The sequence below is a fragment of the Heptranchias perlo genome, chromosome 19 (genome assembly GCF_035084215.1).
Source record: "Heptranchias perlo isolate sHepPer1 chromosome 19, sHepPer1.hap1, whole genome shotgun sequence".
In the NCBI taxonomy this organism is placed as follows: Eukaryota; Metazoa; Chordata; class Chondrichthyes; order Hexanchiformes; family Hexanchidae; genus Heptranchias; species Heptranchias perlo.
The window spans coordinates 1241691-1254739 of NC_090343.1; the positions used below are offsets into that span (position 1 = coordinate 1241691).

General features: G+C 47.1%; 1 protein-coding gene across 1 annotated transcript in view; it reads left to right on the forward strand.

Annotated features, from left to right (window-relative positions):
• Positions 1 to 704: 704 nt before the first annotated feature.
• Positions 705 to 13049, forward strand: part of eif6 (eukaryotic translation initiation factor 6) — a 47173-nt gene continuing 34828 nt past the window's right edge. Inside the window, exons 1-2 of the mRNA XM_068000135.1 lie at positions 705 to 1222; positions 8035 to 8120. Coding sequence (XP_067856236.1) covers positions 1116 to 1222; positions 8035 to 8120 — 193 coding nt within the window. The 5' untranslated portion in view covers positions 705 to 1115. The remainder of the gene's footprint in view (positions 1223 to 8034; positions 8121 to 13049) is intronic.

Here is a 13049-nt window from a genome sequence, read left to right on the forward strand (position 1 = left end):
TGGGATGATCCTGATTGGGTGATCCGGATCGGGTGATCCGGATTGATTGATCCGGATCGGGTGATCCGGTTTGATTGATCCGGATCGGGTGATCCGGTTTGATTGATGCGGATTGGACGATCCAGTTTGATTGATGCGGATCGGGTGATCTGGTTTGGGTGATCCGGATCGGGTGATCCGGTTTGATTGATGCGGATTGGACGATCCGGTTTGATTGATGTGGATTGGACGATCCGGTTTGATTGATCCGGGTGGGATGATCCTGATTGGGTGATCCGGATCGCGTGATCCGGATTGATTGATCCGGATCGGGTGATCCGGTTTGATTGATCTGGATCGGGTGATCCGGTTTGATTGATGCGGATTGGACGATCCGGTTTGATTGATGCGGATCGGGTGATCCGGTTTGATTGATCCGGATCGGGTGATCCGGTTTGGGTGATCCGGTTTGATTGATCCGGATCGGGTGATCCGGTTTGATTGATGCGGATTGGACGATCCGGTTTGATTGATCCGGATCGGGTGATCCGGTTTGATTGATCCGGATCGGGTGATCCGGTTTGATTGATCCGGATCGGGTGATCCGGTTTGCGAGTTTCCGCGGAACGAGCCCCGGATCCCGGGGGTTTCTGAGGCGGAAGTGATTTGATATTAACTTCCGGTTTAAAGATGGCGGATGTGAATCCGCGTATTGTGAGGAAACGGACGTGACGTCAGCAGTGGAAGCCGCGTTGCCCGGAAACACGAGTCAGGCCCGAGGCCCAGTCCCCGACTCCCGGCTCCGGCCCGAGGTCCGACTCCCAATCCCCGGCTCCGGCTCCCGGTCCCCGGCTCCCGGTCCCCGACTCCCGGTCCCCGGCTCCCAATCCCCGGCTCCGGCTCCGGCCCGGCTCCCAGTCCCCGACTCCCGGCTCCGGCCCGAGGTCCGACTCCCAATCCCCAGTCCCCGACTCCCGGTCCCCGACTCCCGGTCCCCGGCTCCGGCTCCCGGTCCCCGGCTCCGGCCCGGCTCCCAATCCCCAGTCCCCGACTCCCGGTCCCCGGCTCCGGCCCGGCTCCCAGTCCCCGACTCCCGGCTCCGGCCCGAGGTCCGACTCCCAGTCCCCGGCCCCGCAATGGCGGTTCGCGCTTCCTTCGAGAACAACAACGAGATCGGCTGCTTCACCAAACTGACCAACGCCTACTGCCTGGTGGCGATCGGCGGCTCCGAGAACTTCTACGGGTGAGAACCGGGGACCGGGGGGGAGGCCCGGGGGGAGGACCGGGGGGGGGGGGGACGGGGGACGGGGACGGGGGACGGGGGGGCCGCAAATATCACCCCTTCGAGTACTTATCCAGTTCCCTTTTGAAGGCCATGATTGAATCTGCCTCCACCGCCCCCTCGGGCAGTGCATTCCAGATTCTAACCACTCGCTGTGTAAAAAAGTTTTTCCTCATGTCACCTTTGGTTCTTTTGCCAATCACCTTAAATCTTTGTCCTCTGGTTCTTGACCCTTCCACCAATGGGAACAGTTTCTCTCTATCTACTCTGTCTAAACCCTTCATGATTTTGAACACCTCGATCAAATCTCCTCGCAACCGTCTCTGCTCCAAGGAGAACAACCCCAGCTTCTCCAGTCTATCCACGGAACTAAAGTCCCTCATCCCTGGAATCACTCCAGTAAATCTCTCTGCTCCCTCTCTAAGGCCTTCACATCTTTCCTAAAGTGCGGTGCCCAGAACTGGACACAATACTCCAGTTGTGGTCGAACCAGTGTTTTATAAAGGTTCATCAAGACTTCCATACTTTTGTACTCAATGCCTCCATTTATAAAGCCAGGATCCCGTATGCTTTTTTAACGACTTTCTCAACCTGCTCTGCCACCTTCAATGATTTGTGTACATATACCCCCCAGATCTCTCTGTTCCTGAACCCCTTTTAGAGTTGTACCCTCTAGTTTATATTGCCTCTCCTCGTTCTTCCTATCAAAATGTATCACTTTGCATTTTTCTGCATTAAATTTCATTCGCCATGTGCCCGCCCATTCCACCAGCCTGTCTGTATACTCTTTCAAGTCTATCACTATCCTCCTCACTGTTCACTACACTTCCAAGTTTTGTGTCATCTGTAAATTTTGAAATTGTGCCCTGTACACCCAAGTCCAAAACATTAATGTATATCCAGAAAAGCAGTGGTCCCAGCACTGACCCCTGGGGAACATCACTGTACACCTCCCTCCAGTCCGTAAAACAACTGTTCACCTCTACTCTCTGTTTCAAGCCTATTACACAGCACTTTATCAAACGCCTTTGGAAGTTCTTCTCCCCCTTCGTGCAGTCGGGTGGGTTTGGGACAGGTGGGTGCACAGTAAGACTCCACCCACTCTCGAACCCCAAGAAACTCCTTAATGTGCCAGTCTTTCCCCCACCAGCCTGTCTGAGTGAGAATGGCCATTAGTTGCAGATTCGGGTAAGTTTTTACTGCCGGCCTTTGTTTGCCACAGGTCAGGCTGCATTGCAGCCCAGGTGCTGGGGTGAACAGTCAGGGCATAACTTGCACCATCCAGCTCCCTTGGAATCTTTTTTGTTTCTCATTCCTGCACCTTCTCGGGTGCGTAGAGACTGGGCCAAGGGATAGCCCGGGGCGAAGATACAATTTTACCCCCTCAACAGAACAAAGCCATTAACAGACAGCTGCTGAGGGCCCCTTGGCCCAAGCACTTAGAGTCATAGAGTTATACAGCACGGATAGAGGCCCTTCGGCCCATTGTGTCCGCGCCGGCCATCAGCCCTGTCTACTCTAATCCCATATTCCAGCATTTGGTCCGATAGAGTCCTAGAGTTATACTTGTTCAGGAGCTCTCCGGTTAGATATTTTATAATATTTACCAAACAGTGTGTTTCAACACAATGCTTACTCTAATGCGAGTACATAGTGTAAAGTCTGCCTGTAACCTATTGTGGGTGTCTCCGTGGGGCAGAGTGAGTCATGCGGTAATCTGACTGCTGGCTCAGTCCAAACGTTGGGCTGCCGTGTCACATTATGGTGGTGTTCGAGAAACCGTATTCCATTCTCGTCTCATTGCTGTACAGTACAGGATAACTTGTCCAGATAACGTGGAGGAAAAAAACCAGGCTTCCTTTTTCTGTGCCCTTTCCCCTGAAGTGCTGTCTCATGCTGGAGTACAGTTGTACACATGCCTAAACTTGCTGAGTCTAGCCAGCATCATCAGACTATTCAGCCACAGGGGCATCACCGGTAAGTTCAGACCATTTGGTGAGGCTCTATGCAAGAGATTGCAAGCTATAACCAAGATTCATGGCATTAGAGACAACTTCATGACATGAACAGGAAACTGGCCGGGGAGTGGGGGGATCAGAGTTCGGGCAAAAAGGGGTGTTCTCAGAATGTCAGGCAATGATTTAATGATGTCTCCTGGGCTTCTGTGCTGAGCCCCGGCTTGTCCCTCTACAGATAAATGATCTGGATTCTGGAATAGAAGGGAGGATATCCAACTTTGCAGATTATACTAAGCCAGGAGGTATGATGAGCAGAGAACTGCAGACGGGTATGGAACAGGCACGTGGGTGGCAGACTGGCAGATGTAGTTTAACAAAGTGTGAGGGCATGTACTCCAGGTGTAGGACTGGCAGATGGGGTTACAGTCCAAACAGGGAAAGCAGCAGGATGGGTAAATGAACAGAGTCTAGCTACGTAAGTCATTAAAGCTTTCCCTGTGGGGAGAAAAGGTGATCACTATGTAGTCCCAGGATGCTGCACTTCATGAGGTGTAGAATATAAAAGGAAGGACCACATGCTGGAATGGGCGGATCTCACTGGGCGTATTGTGTTCAGTTTTAGTACAATATATAGCAGCCTTTAGAGAGTCCAAGGACGACTCATCAGGAGGGTACCTGGAATGATGGGCTGAACTGTGAGGAGAGAATGTGTGAACTTGGGCTTATTCCCTGGGCATGAATTTAAGACGTGATCTGACTGTGTGTTTAAAATAACGAACGGGATTGGCAAGGTAGGTAGCGGAACCCAGACTCTTAGAATTCAAGCTCAACCAATTAAAAGCAAATCGCGGAAAGCTGCTTCACACACAGGTGAGAACATGGAACATGTTGCCAAAGGCCACACATGCAATAACAGAGAGATTTAATGAGTGCGGTGGATGTTGTGTATATGGACTTTCAAAAGGTGTTTGATAAAGTACCACATAATAGACTTGTTAGCAAAATTAAAGCCCATGGGATTAAAGGGACAGTGGCAGTGTGGATAAAATATTGGCTAAGGGACAGAAAGCAGAGAGTAGTGGTGAACAGTAGTTTTTCAGACTGGAGGGAAGTATACTATGGTGTTCCCTGGGGGTCGGTATTGGGGCCGCTGCTCATTTTGATATAAATGACCTGGACTTGGGTATAGAGGGTATAATTTCAAAGTTTGCAGATGGCACAAAACTGGGAAATGTAGTAAACAGTGAGGAGGATAGTAACAGACTTCAGGAGGACATAGACAGATGGTGAAATGGGCAGACACATGGGGGATGCTACTGAACGCAGAGAAGTGTGAAGTGATACATTTTGGTAGGAAGAATGAGGAGAGGCAATATAAACTAAATGGTACAATTTTAAAGGGGGTGCAGGAACAAAGAGACCTGGGGGTTTATGTGCACAAGGCTTTGAAGATGGGACAAGTTGAGAAGGCTGTTAAAAAGGCATATGGGATCGGTGGCTTTATTAATAGAGGCATGGGGTACAAAAGCAAGGAAGTTATGCTAAACCTTCATAAAACACTGGTTAGGCCTCAGTTGGAGTTCAATTCTGGGAACCGCACTTTAGGAAGGATGTCAAGGCCTTAGAGAGGGTGCAGAAGAGATTTACCAGAATGGTTCTAGGGATGAGAGAGAGACTGGAGAAGCTGGGATTGTTCTCCATGGAACAGAGAAGGTTAAGGGGAGATTTGATAGAGGTGTCCAAAAAAAAAAAAGAATGGTTTTGACAGAGTAAATAAGGAGAAACTGAGGGTCAGTGACCAGAGGACACAGATTTAAGGTAATTGGCAAAAGAACCAGAGACAACGTGAGGGGAAAAAAATTACTCAGCGAGTTGTGACCTGGAGTTCACTGCCTGAAAGGGCGGTGGAAGCAGATTCAATAATAACTTTCAAAAGGGAATTTTTTTTTTTTTTGTTCATGGGATGTGGGCGTCACTGGCGAGGCCGGCATTTCTTGCCCATCCCTAATTGCCCCTTGAGAAGGTGGTGGTGAGCCGCCTTCTTGAACCGCTGCAGTCCGTGTGGTGAAGGTTCTCCCACAGTGCTGTTAGGAAGGGAGTTCCAGGATTTTGACCCAGTGACAATGAAGGAACGGCGATATATTTCCAAGTCGGGATGGTGTGTGATTGGATAAATACTTGAAGGGGAAAATTTGCAGGGGAGTGGGACTAATTAGTAGCTATTTCAAAGAGCCGGAACAGGCACGATAGGCCGAATGGCCTCCTCCAGTGCTGTATCATTCTATGCAGTCAATAGAGCCATGCTGATTGGCCCATGTTGTAAAAGTCTAACGGAGAAGTTAGAGTTTAAACCATAACTTGTGAGAAAACCAGCATTATAATTTGGGGGAGACGGGGTGCTGTACCCCAGCCTGTTAGTTATGCTCTGTAATGCTGCGTGTACCTCCGCACTGACCCCTCCTGCTCTCCATGCTCGCACTTACTCCCCCTGTTTCCTATCTGAAACTTTTAGTCAGATTATATTGTATTTTATTCCATTACAAAATCCAGACACCACATTTTCCCTTTAAAATGGGGACTGTGTTGATAACCAGTACGTCTGCTGCTTTACTCTGACTGCAATAATCCCCGTCTGCCAGCTCAGCAGTGATGAAGGAGCTGACTACATTAGTCAAATTCCAGCTTTATTACATGGGATTGTGGGGTTTTTTACTGGTGTTTTGGGGATTGCATTCTGTGATTACGTTGAAAGTGATTTTCAGGCATGAGAACTGATTAGTCACCTTAATGAGAACAACTTTGCTTCTTTCTCTATCTAACGTGTCACCCTGGCGTTGCCTGCCGCCTTGGGCGCAGCGCTATTTCAGTGTGACGGGTTTACATAGGTAGTTCACATTGTAAGTGTGAACATATGAATTTATAATGGAAATATAAGGACAGAATGTTTGTCTTTAAAATGGGGACTGAATTATAGCTGCGTGCCCTGGTCTAGTTATCCCCCGCCCTCTAACCTCACTTCACCTGCAGACTCCCCTGTGCCGTGTCTCGGGAGGTGGACTCGGACAGTCGGAGGTTCTAGTCCCTGTGGCCCAACCCATAATTTATGGAATCCTGTTGATTGTTTTTAAATCTTTATGCCAAATAGGACTAATTTGATTATCTTAATATTTATATTCTGAATGACTATAGCTGAGCTTCATTTGATTAAAAAATTCATGAAGTGAATGTTCCCATATTTCATTTTACTGATTGTGTTTAAAGCCCCTCTATGAATTTTTAAAAATGTAACTTTAATATACATTCACTCAAGCTGCTAATAGATTCAGGTGTTGTGAAAATCTGGTGGGCGTTGTGGGATTTTTCCATCCTCCTCTTTGGGCTGCAGTTCCACGGTATCCCTCCGATGACTCGCTCAAGACTTATTCTCCGTGTATTTGCCTAAACGGTGAACGTTGGCAGTCTGTTCATGTGGGGCTTAACACCCGAGCTCAGTCCTCACTGGGCACTAATGCTGCCTGCAGTAGGGATCTCTGGATAATGATAGAATGAGGGAACCCTGACTGATTCCCCCCACTGCCCCCCCCCGGCCCATCTCACATCCTGATATCACTTACCAGCTGACCAGTACCACTGACGCTGGGACTGACTAACTCAACTTATTGTAAACAATTTTACAACACCAAGTTATAGTCCAGCAATTTTATTTTAAATTCACAAGCTTTCGGAGGCTTCCTCCTTCGTCAGGTAAATGACATTTACCTGACGAAGGAGGAAGCCTCCGAAAGCTTGTGAATTTAAAATAAAATTGCTGGACTATAACTTGGTGTTGTAAAATTGTTTACAATTGTCAACCCCAGTCCATCACCGGCATCTCCACATCATAACTCAACTTAGACTGAGAAATGATCCCAGGACCGTCTGTTCCATATGGCTCAATATACACCAGGCAGCACCATTACCCATTTGGAAGAGCTTGTACAGGCTCTCCATATATGGTCATTCAAACACTGCTTTGATATAATCTTGGATTTTCTGTATTAAACTGGCCCTTTGTGCACTTTGACCTAATGGGTTCCATGGTAGAGTTAGGGTGTAGATTTGGACCCATAAATCTCCACCTCTGACAGATTGGGGTGGAAGCAAAGTAGAGATGCAGAGGGGTTTGAGAGAAGATCGGGGGTCTCGGGGCCCGGGAGGCTGAAGGTTCTGCCACCAGTTTGGGGGGGGGTGTGGGTGAAGGGAAAGGGGGATGCACAGAAGGTCAGAATCGAATGACCAGGTTTAAAAGGTCAGGTGGAGTGAAGCTGTGGGGAGATTTGATGAGGACGGAGATGAGGAATTTAATATGTTGGGGGACAGGAGGCCAGTGTAGATTGGCGCGTGGGGTTATTGTAGGACAGGACACAGGCAGCTGAGTTCGAATGGAGTTGGAGTTTCTGGAGGGTGAAGTATAGGAGGACATTGGGAAAATCAGGGCTAGTGATGGAGTGTGGGGAAGGATTTATTCCGTGGTAGGGTGGGAGCGGGGGCTGGGGGTGTGTTAGGGGAGGGGTGTTAAAGGCTGGGTTGGAGAGGGGCTATGGAGAGGGGCTTGCAGCAGCCATCATGGTGATGGGTGGAGTCTGGACTTTGATGCTTAGCTCTGGGTCACAGGATGCCATGGTTTTGCATGGCCTGACCTTGTAAAACTTTGACTGCAAGAGTTCCACCTGATTTCCCTTCCTATAACATGTTTTGTGTGTTTTGTATTGTTTGCACATTGGTCTGAATAATGAATAATCAGCTTGCTGCTAACTAGCTGTGTTCTGGTTTCAGTGTCTTTGAAGGGGAGTTATCTGAGACCATACCCGTGGTCCACGCCTCCATTGCAGGATGCAGAATCATTGGAAGAATGTGTGTCGGTAAGTTCTTTTTAAATATGCAAGAGTCAGATTGTCACTGGAGGTTTCGTAAAGCATCATGGTGGGGTGTCACCATCTGTGTGAAACACTGTTTTCCTTCTCCTTGTTGCTTTGTTTCTTTTTATTTATCTCTCCTTCCAGCTCTACAAGTTGAGTGAATTTCATGCTTGTGATGGTTGAGGATCTCCTTGGCCTGAATGAAACTCTTCTAATCGTGTCAGCTTGGCTCAGCTGGTAGAGCTCAGGCCTCTGAGTCGGGGTTTGTGCGTTTGATCCCCACACCAAGACTTGAGCTCACAATCTAAACTGGTGCTCCCTCCAGTTAGAGTTCTGCATTGTCAGAGGTGATGTCCTGGCCGACATTCTTTCCTCAAACTCAGTCACTTACAAAAATAGAATGGCTGAAGGGGTTAACTCCGTGTCTCTCCCGACAGTAATTTACTGAGAAACCCTGTAATAGGTTTCACAGTGTGATAAAACATGACATAAATGCAAGTATTTTTTTCAGTTTTAATGGTGCTGAGCAGTATGGGTAAGCTCTCTCCATTAATAAATGACTCAATTTGTAGAAACCGAGAAATACAGATAATACTGTACAACGAATTCTGTGCCAGGCGTTCTTAATGAGCCTGGACAACTGTGGAATATTCTACCAAGTGTTGCTCCAGTAATCTCCTTGTTGGTTAATGTTGTAGCCGTGCTCTCACCTTGTAGTCCTGTAATAACCTTTTATACCATTGTGTGCAGCTTGGGTTGTAAACTCTGGCCTTGTAGCCTGGCCTGGTATGGAGCCTATTCATTAGTCCTGTGCTGGGATGTGCATCCAGGATTAGGAGGGATGTTGGTCCCTACTGAGCTGAGTGGTAGCTGGCTGGAGACTGGTCTGGTTCATCCATGTGGACCTCTTCTAACCTGCCCACCTCCTGTGCTGGCTATTGGTGAGGCCCACTTTCAAGTCTCCAATTAAAGTCGCTTCAAGTGTCTATGGTTTGAATTCCTGCCCCATTGCTCACCATTGAGTATTTGTAGATGAAATGCAGTCGAGCTGGAATCAGGTCTCTGTGCATCGAAGCACAAAGTGTGCATGGGATGCTCAGGTTTCACCTCCCACCCTGTGCCTTGCCTTTTAAAAGCAGCGTTACTGCGTAAACCTTGGTGTTACTGATCGAAGTTGTTACCGGCGCTTTTACTGCTTTATCAAGAGACTCTCGTATTGGCTTCTTCACACTGCCATGAAGTGAAAGATGTGGGACCTGCGCAGCACGAAGGGAGGGTCAGTCAGAGGTTCACCTGCCCGAGTTTGGTGTGCCGTGCTGGGTTGGCACCGGGTGTGCCGTGCTGGGTTGGCACCGGGTGTGCCGTGCTGGGTTGGCACCGGGTGTGCCGCGCTGGGTTGGCACCGGGTGTGCCGTATTGAGTTATACATTTGTGTTCTCATATAACCAGACTCCATTTAGTTGATACTAGTTGATTTAGTTGGATATGGGAACAGGTGCAATCGATTCAAAGCTTACCCGTCCTAACCTAGGATAACTTCAGGGTTTAAACTATTCAGCTCGTTTCGTGCCTGGTTGGGGGGTGGATCCTTTGGGTGGAACGAAGGAAAGGACAGGACTGATTTCAGTCTGACTCTTTTAAAACTAAAACGGAACCTAGAATACGCAACAGAAATTTTTTTTAAAAAAATTCTTCTTATACTAGACTATAATCCTGTGTCTTTTTAAATTCCTTCCTTCCTTCTAATCCAGTCTTGTCAGCTCACTACATCTCTCTAACATCGCTGCTTTGACAATCCTTTCTGAATTAGTAATCTGCCAGAGGAGTACTTTATTCCTTAAGAAAAATAGTTTTTGTATGACAGCAGTGTTCAGACCTACTTGATATGCTGATAGGGTTAGAGGGAGTAGAGTGGGATTAAGCTCATGTGGAGCATAAATGCCGGCATAGACCAGTTGGGCTGAATGGCCTGTTTCTGTGCTGTAAATCCTGTGTAATTCTGTGCACTGTGATCGTACTGCGGATCATCATCTATCACTTGGCGTAGAGCAGAAAGTCTCCTCGTCCAATACCTTTTTGCACCAGGATGAAGTGGTGTACAATCCTTTGTTTATAATCATTTGTTAGATTTTATTTGAAACCCCTGCAGTATGCTCCGATATCAGCAAGTAGCGGGTCCCTGATTCCACCCCTGGACTGTGCTAAATTAGCAGATGTCAGCCAGCGTGCTTACTGGAAAGTGTACATGAGGGGACAGGATTGGGTACAGTCAAATGTCCTGCCAATAAACTGCCTGCCAACACTCACTGTCTCGTGAGGTATCTGTGAAACTTTCCTCAGCTCCCCTCTAATCCTTCTACCAATCGCTTCAAATCCATGCCTCCTGCTTATTGACCTCTCTGCCAAGGGAAATAGGTCCTCCCTATCCACTCTATCTGGGCCTCTTCATAATTTTGCACACCTCAATTAAATCTCCCCTCAGCCTCCTCTGTTCCAAAGAAAACAACCCCAGCCTGTCCAATCTTTCCTCATAGCTAAAATTCTCCAGCCCTGGCAACATTCTCGTAAATCTCCTCTGTTCCCTCTCTAGTGCAATTACATCCTCCTGTAATGTGACCAGAACTGTACCCAGTACTCAAGCTGTGGCCTAACAAGTGTTTTATACAGTTCCAGTATAACATCCCTGCTCTTATATTCTATGTCTCGGCTAATAAAGGAAAGTATCCCGTATTCCTTCATAACCACCTTATCTACCTGTCCTGCTACCTTCAGGGATCTGTGGACATGCACTCCAAGGTCCCTCACTTCCTCTACACCTCTCAGTATCCTCCCATTTATTGTGTATTCCCTTGCCTTGTTTGCACTCCCCAAATGCATTCCTTACATTTCTCCAGATTGAATTCCATTTGCCACTTTTCTGCCCACCTGACCAGTCCATTGATATCTTCCTGCAGTCTACAGCTTTCCTTCTGCTGTGGCCAATTTTTGTATCATCTGCAAACTTCTTAATCATGCCTTTCACATTTAAATCCAAATCATTAATATAGATCACAAAAAGCAAGGGACCTAGTACTGAGCCCTGTGGCACCCCACTGGAAACAGCCTTCCAGTCACAAAAACACCCATCGACCATTACCCTTTGCTTCCTGCCACTGAGCCAATTTTGGATCCCATGGGCTTTTACTTTTTTGACCAGTCTACCTTGTGGGACCTTGTCAAAAGCCTTGCTAAAATGCATGTAGACTACATCAAATGCACTCCCCTCATCGACCCTCCTTGTTGCCACCTCAAAAAATTCAATCAAGTTAGTCAGACACGACCTTCCTGTAACAAATCCATGCCGACTGTTCTTGATTACTCCGTGCCTTTCTAAATGACGGTTTATCCTGTCCCTCGGAATTGGTTCCAGTAATTTGCCCAGCACAGATGTTAGGCTGACTGGCCTGTAATTACTCGGTCTATCCCTCGCTCCCTCTTTAAACAATGGTACAACGTTAGCAGTCCTCCAATCCTCCGGCACCACGCCTGTATCCAGTGAGGATTGAAAAATGATGGTCAGAGCCTCCACTATTTCCTCCCAATTTCTTTTAACAGCCTGGGATACATTTAATCCGACCCTGCAGATTTATCTACTTTCAAAGATGCTAATCCTGTTAATATTTCCTCTCTCACTGGGTATGGTTCTTAATGAATACTTTGTGAAGACAGATGCAAAGTATTCATTAAGAACCATCCCCACATCATCCACCTCCACACACAGGTTACCTTTTTGGTCTCTAATCGGCCCTACTCTTTCCTTAGTTATCCTCTTGCTCTTAATGTATTTATAAAACATCTTTGGGTTTTCCTTGATTTTATTTGCCATTTATTCATGCCCCTCTTTTTGCTTTCCTAATTTCCTTTTTAATTTCATCCCTGCACTTTCTATACTCCTCTAGGCTTTCTGCAGTATTGAGCTCTCGGAGTCTGACATAAGCTTCCCTTTTTTGTTCCCTGTATGTTCCCAGACATCCAGAGATTTGGCAGTCCGACCCTTTTTCTTTGTGGGAACACGTTTACTCTGAACCTCTCGAATCTCCCCCTTGAATGCCTCCCACTCTGACGTTGATTTCAAGTAGCCGTTTCCAGTCCACTTTTGCTAAATCACTTCTTCTCTTAGTAAAATTGGCTTTTCCCCAATTGAGAACTTTTACTCCTTTTCCATCTTTGTCCTTTTCCATAACGTTACTAAAATTAACTGAATTATGATCACTACCACCAAAATGCTCTCCCACTGATACTCCTTCCACCTGCCCAGCCTCATTCCCTAAAACCAAGCCCAGAACTGCCCCCCTCTTATTGGGCTTGCTGCGTACTGGCTAAAAAGGTTCTCCTGAATTCATTTTAAGAAATCTATGCCCTCTATACTTTTTACACTGTTTGTCCCAGTTAATATTAGGGTAGTTGAAATCCCCTACTATTACTGCCCTACTGCTTTTTTTGCATTTCTCAGAAAGTTGCCTACACATTTGCTCCGCTGTCTCCCTCTGACTGTTTGGGGGTCTATAGTACACTCCCAGTATTTGCCCCTTTTTTGTTCCTTAGCTCAACCCATAAGGCCTCATTTGGTGATTCTTCTAACATATCATCCCTCCTCATGGCTGTAATTGTATCTTTAACCAAAATTGCCACCCCCCTCCTTTTTTATCCCCCTCTCTATCTCGTCTGAAAACCCTGTAACCAGGAACGTTGAGCTGCCAGTCTTGCCCCTCTTTAAGCCGTGTTTCTGTAATAGCTATGATACCTTACTGCCGTGTGTCTATCTGCGCCCTCAGCTCATCTCCCTTATTCACTAGCCTCCTTGCATTGAAGTATATAACTTTAAGCACTGCCAAACTCCCTTGCTGTTTATTTTCTAACCTTTGTTTCTTCTGTCTTCCAAAGTCACTTACT